The sequence below is a fragment of the Panthera leo genome, chromosome A2 (genome assembly GCF_018350215.1).
Source record: "Panthera leo isolate Ple1 chromosome A2, P.leo_Ple1_pat1.1, whole genome shotgun sequence".
NCBI lineage: Eukaryota > Metazoa > Chordata > Mammalia > Carnivora > Felidae > Panthera > Panthera leo.
In genome coordinates, this window is record NC_056680.1 from 16,363,105 (window position 1) to 16,381,442 (window position 18,338).

An 18,338-nucleotide genomic window follows, 5' to 3' on the forward strand; every position below is an offset into this window, starting at 1 on the left:
TCACACAACAATAAGTAACTAATATATACACAATTCATCAATATATAAAAGTGAGCAATGGCAGGTTTCCCCTTCACATCAGATTTAATATCCTATAAACAGACTGTAAGACAAGAGAGGTTCCAAAATTAATTACCTGCACAATTGGTGGAGTTGTCTGTGAATAGGGTGATGTCACACCATAGACAGCTGGACAAGTCTGTCCTTGATAATATATGGTTGCTTGAGACTGTGCAGGAGAATACTGCTGGGGGACACTGACAGACTGTTGATTTGAATCCCAAACACCATAATTCTGTCCCTGAACTGGGCCTGGGGCTGGCACTGGCAAGACGGTGACGCTGGAGTCTTGGTGTACCACACCATCACTTTGGGCCACATACTGTGAACTGGAAACTTCCACAGGGGCTGCCACATGTGGCACCACTGGTACAGGTGGAGGGGCAGCAAGGGGTTCTGTAGAATGTCCCACCAAGGGCTGAGAATGATCATAAGGAGCAGGAGAACACACGGGGTCCATGCTAGGTGTGGGGAGGAGCACCTTTCCAGCATTAGGGTTGCTGGGATCCACATAGGCCTGCATAGGATAACCTGGTGGGTAGCCAGCAAAGGGGTGATGAGGGGCATTGTAGCCCAGAGAGTCATAGGGCAGTGGAGATGTCATTCCCAGGTTCTGCATCTGCTGCTGTTGTTTCTGAGCCTCCCGCTGAGCCACCTCTTGCTCAAACAACTTCCGGCGCTCCTCTGTAGAAAGTTTATTGCGGTCTTTAATTCGAACTTTCTTCTTAGAAGTTGGTGTATCATATCTAGAAAGAAAATAGTAAGAGCATCACAAACTTTTTCCCCTAAATCAAGGGCATAATCAAAGCACTAATAAATGTTATGTCCCTCAATACTCAACCATTAACCACACCAACTCCAATTTGGCATTGGTTAAAAATCAGTCAAAATTACTTAAGGAGTCTTGCAGATAGTAGAGAATCCCAAAGAATCATTTAGATGAAAATAGTAACTTTAATTTTATTCTCAGGTTCTAGAACATCAAATTAAAGATACACATAATATTCTAAACAGATTCTTCTTTACAGTTGGGGACACTTCTAGATCTACAAATTCGTTCATTAAAACAAAGTACACCAGTAAGAGCTATAGAATTTGATGTACGTCTGACCACATACATTTATGATAAATATCAACAAAGGATAGTTGAATGAAAGACGATAATGCACACATAAAAATATGGGGAGCTCTATTCACATACTCTTCTCTATGCAGGATCAAGGATAATGTCTTACTGCTGAGCTTAATGCCCTGGGATGGTTCTGACAAGGCCCACTGGAAACCATCAGCTCTAACATTCAAAAGAAAAAAACTGAGGGCTTAAAAGATTCTGCTGCCAAGGTTTATGGAGTGAATCAAACTTATGAGAAAGTGCTCTTGGCAAAAATTAAAAACTGACAACTAACTTCAAGAGGTTTCACTGCACAGAAACATCTAAGAACATCTCCATGGACAAGGGCATAACATTCGTCCAAACAACAAAAAAACAAATGGTCTAAAACCTCCATACTGACAATTTCCTTTAAAATGTTAATGGTACAGTAGTATCCTTAGTTGCTGGGCAGAAACAAATGCAAATTAGTCTACAGAACAAAGCACCTTAAGCCCAGGCCTCAGTGAATTCCCACAGATCAAATTCTAAGGAACATGTTGAGTTCATTAGAAAATAAAATCATTATTTTATATAATTACAAAATTATACACGTGTATATATATAAACAAACGAGAGGACAAGACCCACAAAAACTACTAGTACTGGAATGATCCAATACAAACTGAAGAGACATTTAGTATGTTTAATGAATATCAAAGAGGCAATCAAAAATATCACTAAGGAATGGGAACATAAAAAACTATCAGGTAGATTTGAAAAAGAACTCCATGAAACATCTAGGAACGAAACAGAGTGGAAATTAAAACTCAATTATCATATGAAATTGAGCATGCACATACCTGACAATCTGACAAGTCTGGTCATTTACCCAAGAGAAACTATTGCACATGTACATCAAAATTAGATAATAGCACTATACATAACTGAAGAAGCTTTACAACAAAATGTTACACAAAGCAGTGAAAATGAATAAACTGACACATGCAATTATGGGTAAATCTTAGCAATACACTATCAGGTGAAAACAAAGTACCCCCAAATTAAATGCAGAATGGCAGCCTTTTCATAAAGTTAAAAACTAACATTATTTAAAAACATGTATTAGACAACATAAAACTGTATTTTAAAAAAGGAAAGCCAGGGTATAATGAACACAGGATGCAAGATGATATCATCTCAAGCAGTAAAGGCAAGGGACAGTATAGGAAGAAATGGCTTAGCCAGATTTATACAGTGGTTAAGATCACAGCACAAAAGCATTATAATATACGGAGAAGAAGTCTATGCACAGAAATGTGTCATGAACCAAGAAATAATCCAACATTCAATCCAATGTCCCTAAGATCCATGCCATGGTATGGTTAAGTAAGAGATCAGATCTGAAGAGAATTAGTAATGTGGAAGATGATCTTCAAATTCAAAAAGTTAAATTAATTTCAACCAGATAAAATAAAAAGAAACCCTAAACAGAGGGTAGTGATACTGCAGAACACCAAACACAAAGAGGACTCATAAAAGCAGACCAAGAGAAAAGCCAGATTACTTAAAGAACAACAATTAGACCAATAAAGTTTCATTAACAACAAGGGAAGTTAGAAGACTGAAGAATAAGTTTCAAAGTGTCGAGAAAAACTTGTTAACTAAGCAAAACTTCCTTTTCAAAATGAGAGTCAATGTTCACATAAAGATTCATACATATACAAGTCTTGTAATATTCTTTTTTTTTTTTTTTTTTTAACGTTTATTTATTATTGAGAGACAGACACAGAGCATGAGCAGGGGAGGAGCAGAGAGCGGCGGGAGACACAGAATCTGAAGCAGGCTTCAGGCTCTGAGCGGACAGCACAGAGCCTGACATGGGGCTTGAACTCACGAACTGTGAGATCATGACCTGAGCCGAAGTCAGACGCTTAACAGACTAGGCCACCCAGGCACCCCCTAGTCTGGTAATATTCTTAACAGCCATCTGGAAACAATCCAAATGCCTATCAACTAATGAATTTGTAAACAAGCTATGTTGTACCTATCCAATAGATTACCCACTCATCAATAAAAGGAACTACTGAGACCTAACAACATGAATGGATTTCAAATGCAATCTGCTAAGTGAAAGACAGACTCAAATATTATCTAGACTATGATACTATATACATCACATTCTGGAAAAGACAAAAACAGAGCATCAGAAAGCAGAGCAATGGCTGCCAGCAACTAGGAGTAGGTAAAGGGGACTGACTCCAAAGAGCTCAAGAAAATTTTCTGAGATAACAGAAGTGTCTATACCATGACTGTAGTGGTGGTTACTTAACTGCATGCGTTTGACAAAACACTTTGAATTATACACTTAAAACTGAATATTTCTGTAAGTAATTTTTATCTACTGATTAAATAAAACTGATTTTTAAAACTGAGGGTGAGCAATGAAAACCAAAAAGATTTTTCAGACATATTTGAAACACAGTATGAACAAAAACTCATCAAGGAAATCTTTTGTTGTTGTTGTTGTTTGAGTGAGAAAGAGCCAGAAAGAGTGAGAAAGAGCACAAGCTGAGGAAGAGCAGAGGGAGAGGAGACACGGAATCTCAAGCAGGCTCAGTGCCCAGTGCAGAGCCCAACACGAGGCTCAATCTCAACTCAAATCAAGAGTCGGACGCTTAACCAACTGAGCCACCCAGGGTCCCCTAAAGGAAATCTTTTTTTTTTTTTTAGGAAATCTTTTAAAGGAAGGTCTAAGGAAAAAGAAAGGAGAACAAAAAAACCCTAATTAATGTAAACAAACTAAATAAATCAATTTGTGTACATATAAAAAAATTAACAATAACTGACAGGGAAGGAGGAGGAACAAGAAATTATAATATTGGACAATAATGGCATATAAATTGGGAAGGCTGAATGATCAGAGTTAAAGTATCCTAAAGTACTTGTGTTGTTTAGGATATGGATTAAATTTAGATTTTATTAAAGTAAAACGAGTTAAATACCACAAAGAATTAAAATATCAATCAGCTATAAACTATGTATCAGCCACAGAAAAGTTAAAAGGAAAAAGGAAATAAAAAATTTCAGTTAAATCCTGTCAATAGGAAGATAGCATACTTCTATTAATATCAAACAAAACAGACTATAGAGCCAGTCTCAATAAAATTCTAAGAACTGGTAAAATACAAACCAATGAATGGCAATTAAATTTGAAACTTAACAAAAGAAGGGGGTGCTTGGTGGCTCAGTCAGTTAAGCATCTGACTTTGGCTCAGATTATGATCTCGTGGTTCATGGGTTCAAGCTCTGCATCGAGCTCTGCGTTGACAGTTCAGAGTCCAGAGACTGCTTCGGGTTCTGTGTCTCCCTCTCTCTCTTCCCCTCCCCCACTTGTTTTCTCTCTCTCTCTCAAAATAAATAAAAACTAAAAAAAAAAAAAAAAAAAAAAAATTTTAAGCAGGCTGTAAAGCCTGATAGTATTTAGAACTAAATTATGACAAACTATACTATCACAAGAGTAGTTCAATGGTATTTATGAAGAAATTAAAATCCTCAAACACTTTCATTTGAAGACAAAAAATGCTGAAAATTAAGGAGCTAAGAATCCCAATTACTCCAATTAAAAAAAAAAAAAAATATATGTATATATATATATATCCTATCTGTATGTCCAAAAGAGTGGAATAAAACATGAATAGCAATCAATTACCAAAATAAAAAATGCTGTTATTCTGTGATTTGTATCGGTTGTGTTGTTAGTAAAATAACAAGAACAAAGCAAAAGGATTAGAAAGGAAAAAACCCAAATTCATAGGATATGGACTGTTGGCAAAGACCCAAAAAAAGGGCAAAAACCCCAACACTTTGAAATATCATTGAGAGTTTTGTATGGTTGCCAGCATGAGATCAATATACAAAAGTCAACTGCGGTATCGAAACACAAGCAACAAACTGAAAATGTAACAAAAAAGGCAAGGTTTTCAGAAATGAATATACCAAGATACGTTAAGTCTTTCTAGAGAAAATGTAAACAGGAGATTAATGAAGAACTTAATCTTTATTTAAAGTATTAAAGAAGACGTAATTACACAGAAAATATCTGAATACTCAATTTGAATATAGGAATAGGACTCCTTAAAACTGTAAAGATGTCAAGTCTTCTCAGAATCATCTTTTGGGTGATGGGTGGAGGGAATCTGACAAGCAGATCTGAAGGAGAACAAGTCTGAGAAAAGACATGACATCCCAGAAGATCAAGGAGGGACCTGTCCTACTTGCTATCAAGACTTAAATATGAGCTACAGACACATTATGAGCCCCAAACCAGATCCTCCCACATATGAGAACTTGTTGGAGAGTGTGTGCTGCAGATCAAGGAGAAAGGATGGGCTTTCAAGTAAATGGTACAGAGACTGGGTATTCACTTAGAAAAAAAAAGAAACCATAAACCTACCTCACAACATACACAAAAATTAATTCCCAATAAATTAAGGACAAGAAAGAAAGAAAAGAGTATCATTGCCTCAAGAGTAGGGAAGAAATTTTTTTTTTTAGTTAAAAAAATTTTTATATTTATTCATTTTGAGAGAGAGAGAGAGAGAGAGAGAGAGAGACAGGCAGACAGACAGAGTGTGAGCGCAAGCAGGGGAGGGGCAGAGAGAGAGAATCCCAAGCAGGCTCTGTGCTGTCAGTGCAGAGCCCAACGTGGGGCTTGATCCCACAAACCATGAGATCATGACCTGAGCCGAATCCAGAGTCGGATGGTTAACTGACTAAGCCACCCAGGTGCCCCAGAAAGAATTTCTTGACAGCCATCTGTTGTTTTGTTTTGTTTTGTTTTATTTGTTTATTCATTTATTTATTTTTGAGACCTAGAGAAATAGAGCATGAGCGGGGCAGGGGCAGAGAGAGACGGAGACAGAATCTGAAGCAGGCTCTAGGTTCTGAGCTGTCAGCATAGAGGCCGACGTGGGGCTTGAACCCACCAACCGTGAGATCATGACCTGAGCTGAATCCAGAGGCAGATGCTTAACTGACTGAGCCACCCAGGTGCCCCAGAAAGAATTTCTTAAAACACAGTAAAAGCACTGACCATGAAGGAAACATACAATATGTGTGATATATTCAATTATACCATAATTAATAAATTCTGTATATCAAAAGACACAAAAGAGTCAAAATGCAAGCCACAAACTGAGAAAAACATATTTGCAAAAATTATCACCCAAGCAGAATTATATTTAGAGTATAAAGAATCTTTAAAAAAAAAAATTTCTAAAACTCAAAAAGGTAAATGAACAGCACATATGAAAAGACACTTCACAGAAGAAACAGGAATGGCCAATAAATGTATGACAAGATGTTTAATCTACTTAGTAATTAGGGTAATGCAAATGAAAATCATGATGGATTTACTATTATAAACCCTGACAACCCAAAATTAAAATTTTGGCAATTACACTATATGAATGCTATATCTCATTTTTTCAAACAAATAAATTTAATTTAAAAAGAACTTCTCCGGAATAAATGTTTTCTAGTCCCCAGTGACCGATCATGCAGCTTGTTTTTCTACAAGCATGAGGAAGATAGCCTCTGACACAGAGATCAACCAGCATTTTGACTGGTAAGGCACAAGATTCACTAAAAAAAAGTTCTGACTTTCGAAGATTTATCATTACCTCTGAAGAGTTATCTCCCACCCACCTCCACTCCCTTGAAAGAACAAGTCTCTGGCTCCTCAAATAACATTTAAATGTTATCAAGTAGAAACCATTCAAGTACTGAAAATCCACTAGTCTTCACTGTCAAAAGAGACTCTGTCTCAATATTTATCAGTAAAGTTTTATACTCATTCATCAAGAGAATATACTTATTCCAAAACCCTTTGGTGCCCCAAATCAGAAGTACTGACTTGGGAACTTTCTAACTGGCTCAGAAAAGAGAGTAACTCACACAGGCCACTTACCTGTCATCTGGCCTTTTTGTTCCCCGCTCATAGGCAGAAGAAGGTGGTGAGAGAGAGCCCCTTCGTTTCCTTTTCTCTTTATTTTGAGTTTGCTTGTCTGGGTCTCTCTCTCTTGACCTGTTAGGAGTCTTTGGGGCAGCTGTTTGATCTCTGAAGCCAACAGCATCCCTTCCTCGTTCAGTTACTAAGGGAAAAGGGTTTTTAAAAATTTACTTGGCAGACTCTACTCCATCATGATAGCACGTCAACTGTAGAACACAATTTCTATCCAACAAATGGATCTATGGATTCCTCCCTCATATGCCCATCCTGAATTTGGATGAGAAACAAGGTGTTGTGTGTGTGTACACTCTACTTCCTGAAAGTCTCTGCCATGAATTCTCTTTTCTACCTTTCCCAAACTCTCAGTCTAAGCCTTCAGCCTTTCTAACAAGTTCTGTGGAACACATGCATGCGAGATGTTCCCGTTACCTTTAACAAGGCAGTCTGCTTGCAGTTCAAAATGTAAAAGCCTTCTACTGTCCCTGTAACTCTGCATATTTACAATTTGTAGAAGAGCAGCCTGGCATGCTAAGCATAAAAACTAAAAGGGAAATAAATGTCTTTTTAGTTTAACAACAAAAAAAAAGAAAAACAGATTAGAGAATTTTTTATGAACTACCATTTCAAAATGAAAATATTTCAAACACAAATGATACAGCTGATAACTCATGAAGTTATCAAAGCCAGAGAGTTACATCTTCAAAAAAAGAATGCCATCTTCCTACTGAAAGATGATACTATTAAACTTTTCCACTCAGCCTCTTTACCTAGAATGGTCTTCCCCAATATCATTGCCACTGTTCCCAAAAGCTGTGCTAAGTGCTACTTTTCACTGACCACACCTCCTAGTTTCTCATCTCCCTAAGAAGTCTAAATCCCACCAATGAATATTTCAATATAAATTAACTGGTATTATATGCCACTGCTTTGTGTATGTTAGCACTGCTACTTGATTAATCAGATTGCTCTTGTCCTGTGGAAATAATTTCTTATAAAATATCTCTCAGAGCACAAAGCAGATTCTCAATAAACATTAACTGTTTTTTCTTCTCACCTCAGAAAAACATGCTATCACTTGTTTTCTTCCCTGGCATCACGGTTAGGTTTACATATGCCATTCTTGCAGTTCTCCTTTTAGTGGGCCAAAAACTCCATTTGTTTGCAAAACAGTTACTAATCAATGGCCACATACGAGCATTTGTCAGTGAGAGGCTCATAGAGCTCATCTACACCACACACTGGTAGAAAACACTACACAATTAAAACAATTGTTCCAGCTCACAAGGTATTAGCACCACATTCTTCTGGGACGTACTACTGCCTAGTTTCACCTGGATCTGCCCACGACTACTCTATTTCCTTCTTACAACAGGTTCCATGTACTGATGTTAACTTCCTTAAAATGTGACTATTTCTGCACTATATCCTGGTAAAATAAGAAAAGGAATCATACTAACAGTTCATATTCTGACTCTGCATCTTGGAATATGTGAGGCAGATGTCATTCCATTTATTCAGGCTGATGTTTTCATATTATAAAACGAAAGTAAAGCTAGGCTACATATTTCCCAAAATAATTTACAGTTCTTAGGAATTTTACAAGTTCTAAGCTTTTTAATTTGCCATTGAGGGTTGACATAGAAGCTAGGCTTGAATTGTAAGTATTTCTTATAAAAGACTGAGACTGGTTGGGGCTGGGGCACATATGTGAAGGAGAAACTGAAGGTGGCACACAAAAGGCTGCTTCCTGAAAAGATTACAGTCTTCCATTATAGATGCCTCTCAAAGGCCATCGCTCTCAGAGGGCACCCCAGAGTAGATATTTGCAAAATATTGGGGGGAAAACCCCACAGATATTTAAGCTTTGCCCATCCTGCTATTGATTTCAGCTCAGTGAGCCCAGAGAAGCTAGCCTCTGATGATCAAGCTTACAGTGGTGCCACTGGTTTTGCCAACCAGCACTACTCAACCCTGCCTTCTTTCTTATGGGAGGAATTCTTTCCAGCCCTAACTAGGATGTTTGGCTATGAAGAGACTAAACCAATCGAGTTAAAAATATTCAAGACAAAAACAAAACCCCAACAACGGTACAAAGTACACCTCACAGGGCATTAACCTATATGATTATTTAACCATTAAGTTTTAAGACTATAAAAAGCTCTTCATGCCAAAAATAAAGAAAAAGAAAAAAAACAAACAAAAAAAGAAACAAAAACACCAAAAATATGATCACACTGGCTCCTTCACTCTACACTGGGTCAATACTGGAGGGCTCAAGAGATCAACAACAGCCACCATAAGATCCATTGCTTTCATCTTTAAAGAAGTATGCTGGAAACACAACTAAGTAGTAAAACCCAGAAACCAGACTACCATGGCCTCCCTGTTACCTTTTCTGGAATGATTCTTTTTTTTTTTTTTTTTTCGAGATTTTATTTTTAATTAATCTCAAAACCCAACATGGGGCTCGTACCCACAACCCCGAGATCAAGAGTCATGTGTTCCACCGACTGAACCAGCCAGGTGTCCCTGTAAATGACTCTTAACCTTTTGAGGGATCACTGAGCCCCTGAGAACCTGATGAAAGTTTTGAATTTTCCCTAGAAAAATGAACGTAAATAAAGGATTCTGCATATAAACATCTACAGGTAAAGACTTATACAGACATTTAGGAGTACAGGTTTAACAATGCCTGTTCTAGAGGGACAAATAAATGAAAGAAAAGCTACTAAAAGCAGTGACTTCAAGGAAAGCAACACCAAAGGTAGTGTAAAGGGACATCTCTTTAGGCAAAAATTCACTAAGAAAGAATAAAAAGGCAAGTTCACAAACTTTTACACCAAATACTTCATTTACCTAATTACATACTGTTGGGTTTCAAAAACAAAATAGCTAAAATTCTTATCATTTACCTCTGCATATTTCCAAAAGAGTATTTGTAAAGCCATATACACAGAGTACCTCTGAATACCTACTTGTGTTCTCCTTTTCAGTTTGACTTTTCTTTGGAATTCGATAAACCTCCTGCAATTACAAAAAAAAAAAAAAAAAAAAAAAAAAAAAACAAACCAAAAGAAGAGTTATTAGTATGGAGTGGAAGTGGTGATTGCTTTGAAGCTGATTGACTTCACGTGGCAAGAAAGAACTAGGAAGGAACAGACTGGTATTTAATTATCCTCCAAAATCTGACTTACATCTAGCTTTAAGAATTGATCCTGGTCCCTCAGAAATAAGTAATAACTTACATAAACTCATGTACATACACACATACACACACATTTATTATGTATATGTATGTTTTGTTTTTTAAACACCTACCAGGCTTGTCTGATCTCATCAGCCAAGTGGCAGACTAAGTAACTTGGACATTACATTTCTGGCAGGAATATACTTCCTGATAATCTTCATTTCTGCAAAGCTTCTGCATATAAAATGAAGTCATCTAAAGTTCCTTTATCGAGAGTATTCATAAGAACAATTCTAACCTCTCACTTGCCATCCCTACTTAAGGGAAAAAAGGTTAGTAATTACTCAGCTATATAAAAACACCTCTGAAAAAACTTATGTCTAAAGACAATGCCCATTATTCATATTCTTATATAAATGCAAAACCAACTTGGCTAATGGCCAAATGTAATATCTACTTACGTATTGTTATTTTTAAAAAAGGAAAGGTAAATATTAGATCATTGTCATTCTTGAAACAGCATCAATGCTGTACCAAAATTGTTCTCTACAAATGTAAACTGTTTTTCAGCCCTGAATACCTTTTCTTGCTATATGAATCTAAGGCCTAGAACATGTCCTGTTCCCTGACAATCCCTCACTTTCTAGTCCATCAAGTACTTCTTGGCAAGGCACAACATTCCCTTATTCAGTCACCTTGGTTAAGTGGGCAAATGGCAAATCTACACATCCTCAATGGTTTATCACATGATACCTCCACTTTATAGTAACCTCATAATATTGACCATACCTATACAAGCTGGTAATTCCATTTTTTTAAGCAACTGTACTCCAAAAAAATCAAAGAACTCCTCCTTCCACGTAATTGTCAGTTCTAGCAATTATTTGTGGAAAACGAGAAATAACCCACATGCTATACAACTGAAGAAGGGTCAAGATTTAATATTCAGGTGTGATTAAAAATGACAAATATGAACCACACAGATAAAGAGCAATCTATATGAATGTAGATTTTTTAGAAATAATTATTCAACACCCCATGCGTGCTGACAAATTATTTAATAAAGATGTCCTAATTAGATGTGCACTTATCCTGTGTGCCAGGTATCACACTAGGCATTTCAAACACATTACTTTATTTGAGCTTCAAAACAACTCTATTAATTAAATACTATCATCTCCATTTTTAAGGTTATGATGCTTTCAGATAGACTGACTCCAGAGCAATTTAATCTCCTGTACTACACAGGAAATGGTGAACGGTGGCATTATTTGGGAAGGAGTACTACTTTAGGGACACACACATAAATGCAGGTGGCATTCTCTATTCCCCCAGTCCCTTTCCTGTGTAGGACTTCCACTGGAACTCTGGCTACACAATTAGACTGCTCCAGGAAACTTTTATAGAAATACCGTCCCAACAAATTAAATCTAAAATTCCAGGCACTGGACCCAAGTATCTGTATTTTTTAAAATTAATTTGTTTTGGGGGCAGGGGGAGGGAGGGAGAGCGCGCACGTGCACACGAGTCGGGGAGGGATAGGGAGAGAATCCCAAGCATGGTCTGCGCTTGACAGTGCAGAGCCTGACATGGGGTTCAATCCCACGAACGATGAGGTCATGACTTGAGCCGAAATCAAGAGTCTGACGCCCAACCAACCGAGCAACCCAGGGGTGCCTACGCTTTTTAAAGCTCTCTAGATGATTCTGATGCCTACAGAATGTTGAGAACCACTGAACTACTAGCTTCTCTTAGCAGCCTTCACACACTCTCCTCACAAGGGAGAATTTGAGAGAAAGAACTGTATATGCCTGTCCTCAGCTCAAAGCCACCTGGGGGTGGCTCCTCTGAGGGATGCTTGGAGCTGTCGAGCTGTCAGTGTCCAGCTATAATGGTGAATCAGGAATAAACACAGGAAGGACAAAGCTGACACTCTTAGCTCTGTCGACTCCTCTGTCCACCTCTCAGAGGGGTTATCAAACTTGGGAAAAAGTAAGAATGCCACTCATCACCACCTACCCACACTATAAGGAAAAACACATGTTCTATTCATTTTTAAAGGCTTCAAAATGACTGTTGCATTAGGTCCTCTGTAAATTTAGGTACTCCAAAAAGATAACATGTTCATTCACAAAGGGTGCTTAGAACAGACACAGAGATACATAAGTCTGTGTCAACTAAGGATTACAAAATTTTTACCTATATAGTTTCTTTTGCCTAAGGTCTTGGGCATTACAAGTATTCATTACAAACATTTATCATAATTTATTACACAGACTTCAAGTTGGGACCTATTCTATGGTGGCAGTTAAGGTACCAAAGAAAATGTTTCTCAAAAATATATTCCTAACTTCATTCAAAAGTTTAGAGCAACTACTAAAGTAGAAAATATATTCCAGTGTTCACAAAATGGAAGATTATTACTGACTCATGACCAAAAGCTATTGACTTTTACTGTGTGCCTCAAACTATGGGGAGTAAATTCCATTAACATGCACCCAAGCACTTGGGAGCTACTAACTGGATCCTCATCTTCATATAGTTAAAGCTGTATGTATATAAAATTAAACTGGAAACTCAGGTTGTCTATTTTGAGGCCCTGAATTTTTCCAAAGCCCCACAATAATGTAAACTGAGAAGGAAGCAGTCATGTGAAGATTACTATACTATTTCTTAAAATCATTCTGTCTTAAGAATAAATAGCAATAATGGTAGCTTATGTGATATGGAATTCGAGAATAATGTCCTATCTGCAGGCCACAGAATCCACCGAAGAAAATGTTTGAGTTGGCTTCATTCACACTAACCCTCCATGTAAACTTACTCTGGTCTGCTAAAAATTCTACTCAAAAGACTAGCATGTTATGAAAGAACACTAAACCATGAGTCAGGAGACCTGGGTTCAGGGACTAACCCTGCCTTCAGAAGGGCCTAAAAGAATCTAGTTCCCCACTCCACCTGATATTCTTTACCTATCATCCCGCTTTACTTCTTTGGTGTCTACGTTGCTGCTCCTAACACATACACATACACACTCAAAGCTGTAATTCTTAAGGGCCAACACTATCTTACTCTTTGCTCTATCTCTAGTACCGGGAAAATGTCTGACACAAAGGCAACACTCAATTGCTTGTTGAATGGTCCAATAAGTGAAATTCTACTAGTAATGTGCAGAAATCAACCACACAGTGCTAAAGAAATTCAAAGTATTGCATAGCCTTTTTTTTTTTTTTTTTTTAATCACTAAATCTATACCACCATTCTCTTTTATCCCTGGTAAGAATGCTACTTACAGGCCTATATAACCATAGACTAGACATTGCATATTTCCAGGGTCAGACTAATAAGTACGCCTATACAACATTTTGAACTCTTTTCAATGCTTAGAACAGCTTACCCTTAGTCTATCAATCATTCCTCTTCCATCAAAGGCTCTAAATCAATCTCCAGAAATTGTTTGATAAACACTGAATCACTAATAAATTCACGCACAAGCAGTGCATCCAACATCCCTTATAAAAAAAGCCTGTAAATGTGTGTGGAGTTGTTTTTAATTTATAGACAAAGACAGCACAAGTTCTTTGATGGCTATTTATGGAATTCTGGTTTGCTCATTTATACAGCAAGTATTTATGTGTTAAAAGCACATATTAACAGTCTCCTATGTTTAAAGGACACTGGAGATACCCAGTAGCAGCCACCAAGGAATTCACAGGCTAACAATCATGGCTGACAATTCTTACTGTGTGCCACGTCCTTTAATTGCATTCTCATATACTTTTACACTGCTATTAGAAGTATCTTTATTATATCTACAGTACATACTCGGGTTAAATAACTATACTAGGGTCACACATGCCACAGTGAGCTCTATACTGGACCCAGGATCTAAGCCTAGATTTGTCTCTGTCCAAAGCATACACTTTTAACCACCACCACTACTACCTCATGGGCACTCGAGGAAAATAGAAAGGAAACATATACTATCTTATACTAAAACTGGCCTTAGGAGAGAGGACTGGAAAAAGTATCCTGAAGGAAATAAACATCCGAATTGTCTTAAAGGATGACAAGGAGTTGTACATAGAAAGAAAGAGGCAGAAAACAAAAACATGGAGACAGAACACATGTGTTTATTCCAGTTCCATCCTGAAGTCCTATACAATGACAGTGGAAGAACAAAAAAAAAAAAAAAAAAAAAAAAAAGTGTATATATGCCCATCTGTGTTATCTTTCCTAAGAAAGGAGTACTGAATGTACATGCATTCTTAAATATCTTATTGTATTCCATGTACTGTATTCTCTTTCATGTGCTTTCATCTGATGCTTCATAAAGAAAAAAAAAAATACTCTATCAATGAAATAAGATGCTATTAAAAAAAGACAGCAAGATAAGAACAAATAAGAACTGTGATGGAAAAAAGAGCTGAATGTCACCCAGAAAGCAGACCAAAAAGTCAAGAAAGAAAGTGGAAAACCAAAAAAAATTAGAGGATAAGCGCTAGATGACCTACATCTAACACAGACATGCCAGAAAGCATGAGAGAGAAGACTGAGGGAAGTAGGAAAAAAAATACCAACAAAACAAAACAAAACAAAAAACCTAACACACACACACACAGTTTTTAGAACTTAAAGACATGAGTCACCAGATGGAAGAAATGAGAGCACCTACTACAACAAAGGAATCGAAATGGCATCAGACTTCAATAGACAGCAACACTGTAAGCTAGAAAGTGATACAATGTCTTGAACATTTTAAAGAAAAATTTATTTTCAAATGATAATTATGATTTGCCTAACAAGCAAGAATAAAATAGAGGCATTTTTCAGATCGACAAGGTCTCAAAATTTTTCTACCAGAAGAGAATGTTGAAAACCAAGACTATGGAGGGTCTAAGATTCTCAATTCTGTGTCAAACACTTATTAATTAGCTACAGTGTAAATAGTACCACACAAGATACTTTAAAACAAAAGAAAGCAAAAACAACTAACCGTTCCTGAGAGAGTGATGGGAAAACGCTGAAAAGTAATGTAAATGAATTACTTAGCACTTAGAATATGATACAGGCATATATTAACATATATTTGCATATAATTCAACAAGTGGGCATTTAATATAGGTCAAGTATCCAAGCTCTACTTTTGTGCAAATAACCAGAAGTAGTGGCTGCTTAAAATAACACCTGCAAAAGATGTAAAGATGTCATTCAAGGGGTGCCTGCGGGACTCAGTCCGTTGAGCGTCCGACTTCGGCTCAGGTCATGATCTCACGGTTTTTGTGTTCGAGCCCAACGCGGGGCTTGAACTCACAAGCCGTGAGATCATGACCTGAGCCGAAGTCGGACGCTCAACCGACTGAGCCACCCAGGCGCCCCAAAAATGATGATGCTTTTAATAAAAATGTACCTCAGAGAATGATAAACCAGCGTGTAAGAGAAGATTATGAGCTTGTATCTAAAAGCCAAGTGGAGGAGTCAAAAGCAAGCTGAAAATATATATCTGAAATTTAGGAAACAGGCTAAGGAAAGAGATCCACGATTTGGGAACATCTTAGGAGATCGTAACTTATATTGTGGTACTTAGGAGACTGCCAAGAGAGAAAGTACATAGAGAAAAATAGGCTGACTAGAAGAAAATAAAACTTAAAGGTGGAAGGACTTTATACTTAGTCATGCAGTATGTTTTTTATTTTTTGATAAACATTTGCCAGCCATTCCACTTCCGGGTATATATCCAAAGGGAATGAAAACAGGATCTCAGAGAGCTGCAGTCCCACGTTCACTACAGCATCATTCACACTAGCCACGATATGGAAACAACCTAAGTGTCCATCAACAGATGGAGAAGATACAGTGTACATGTACATGATGCAGTATTATTCAGTCATGAGAAAAAAGGACATCTTGCCATTTATGACAACATGGATGATCCCTGAGGATATTATGCTAAGTAAAAAAGTGAGGACGTAGAGAAATTAGAGAAATTAAAAACCTTACACACTGCAGGTAAAGGTAAAGGTAAAAACCTTATTACATTGCATTGTAAACGGTACAGCTATTGGGGAAAAGAGTCTGGCAGTTCCTCAGAAGTTAAATATAGAAGAGTTACTATGACTCACAAGTTCTACTCGTAGGTATATACCCAAGAGACATGAAAACCAGTTTCACACAAAATGTGTACATAAATATTCACAGTAACTGTATTCGTAACAGTCAAAAAGTAGAAACAACACAAATGTCCATACAAATGAGTAACAAAATTGGGTATATCCACACAAGGGAATAATACTATTCAGCTATAAAATGGAATTAAGTACTGATACGTGCTACAACATGGATGAATCCTGGAAACATTATGCTAGGTAAAGATCAGATAGAAAAAGCTATACTGTATGATTCCATTTATCCTTATTCACAGATTATGCAAATTCACAAACCCACTAAAATTTATTTGCAATCTCCAAAACAGTAAGCTAGAGAAAACTTCTCCAATTCTTCCCCCCAAAAGATGAGTCAACCACTGATATTTTTTGGTATACTTTTTCCAAATAATGGACTGATTAAGACGATGCCACACTTTTTGCCCAAGTCTCTCAGAATCCTTTCATTACTCTTTCTAAAAATGCTTCCAGTACACTACTACTCTTGTATACTATTTCTTCAGTATCATTTTCACTGACTTTATGAAATCAATGCATTTTTATTTTGTAATAGATCTGTACTGTATTTGTACTACATTGCCCAATTCTTAGAACAGTGAGACTTTGGCTAAGAAACACAACAACCCTAGACAAAGACAGATGCTAATGTTAACAGAGAAGGGATGTTTGGATGACAATCTTTTAGTGTTCAGTTCATCAATTAATGTTTTGTGTCACAATGTTTGTTTTCTAAGCAATTTTAAAACCGTGAAAATTAAGATACTAAGAACACCATACACACACACACACACACACACACACGTGGATTTATGTATTTAATTACACAAGAGATAAGTTTTTTTAAGTATTTATTTTGGGGAGAGCACAAGTGGGGCAGGGGCAGAGAGAGGGGGACAGAGTACCCAAAGTGGGCTCTGTGCTGACAGCAGAGAGCCCGATGTGGGGCTTGAACTCACAAACCATGAGATCATGACCTGAGACAAAGAGTGTCCCAAGAGATAAGCTTTTCCACGTAACTGAATGTATTTGAAAAGGATTTCAAAATATCCCACCATATTCCCAGGATTTTCGGGCATCTATGAAGTTTTAGTGTCAAAAGAAAATATGCCAAATATTTATCTGATTACTGAACACCGAAAATTTAGAAAAAGAGGTAAGAACTTAGAGAAACATACAAAAACTTTGGGTAAAACAGGACCATGTCATGGAACCTGATTCACAATTCTATACACTGGCTTAAAGATTAAAAACCCAGTTTCTCAATTAACAACAAAATCAAAAAATGAACACACAACATAGAACACCTCCATGTCTACAGCCCTACACTACCTCAAGGCCCAATCAAAGAAAATAAACCTACTGGACAAATACTGCTATGTACCATAGCTCCTTTCCTGTCAGCATAAATTCTGCGAAATACCTTCAGTGGTAATGGCTCTATAACCAGGATTTAGTTTCCTTTAACAGAAGGAAGAATTATTTAACTCCCATCATCATGTCCCCGTAGAGCATAAGAGTCTGTGGTTTTACCTCACAAACTGTATTATAAATGGTAGGAGTAGAGGGGTTTCCATCAGGTCACAGGTCTTAAAATCTGACTACAAAGAAAATTCAGAAGAGAACATAAACGTCTGAAGACTTCATAAAATCACACACTTATGAGGGGCAGAGGAAGGGAGAGTAAAGGAAAGAGGGAGTATAATAATTTCATTTATTCCTTTAACTCCCTAAAGAGACACTCTTCTAACTTCAGACAAATGGGCTCCCGTGAAACGGAAGGTAGTAAGAATCAATCTCAGTTTTTAGCCATTGAGAAAAATAGAC

The 18,338-nt window shown here is 37.1% G+C and overlaps 1 protein-coding gene across 5 annotated transcripts in view; it reads right to left on the reverse strand.

The window, feature by feature from the left end:
* Positions 1–18,338, reverse strand: part of SETD2 (SET domain containing 2, histone lysine methyltransferase) — a 123,021-nt gene that overhangs the window by 30,469 nt on the left and 74,214 nt on the right. For 2 of the 5 annotated variants that reach the window (XM_042929138.1, XM_042929139.1), the window contains exons 13-15: positions 10,139–10,187; positions 7,122–7,305; positions 137–806 (exon numbers count right to left, since the gene is read on the reverse strand). In XM_042929138.1, coding sequence (XP_042785072.1) covers positions 137–806; positions 7,122–7,305; positions 10,139–10,187 — 903 coding nt within the window. Of the gene's footprint in view, positions 1–136; positions 807–7,121; positions 7,306–10,138; positions 10,188–18,338 lie in introns of those variants that run through there. The other 3 variants (XR_006199820.1, XR_006199819.1, XR_006199821.1) reach the window with 3 other exon arrangements.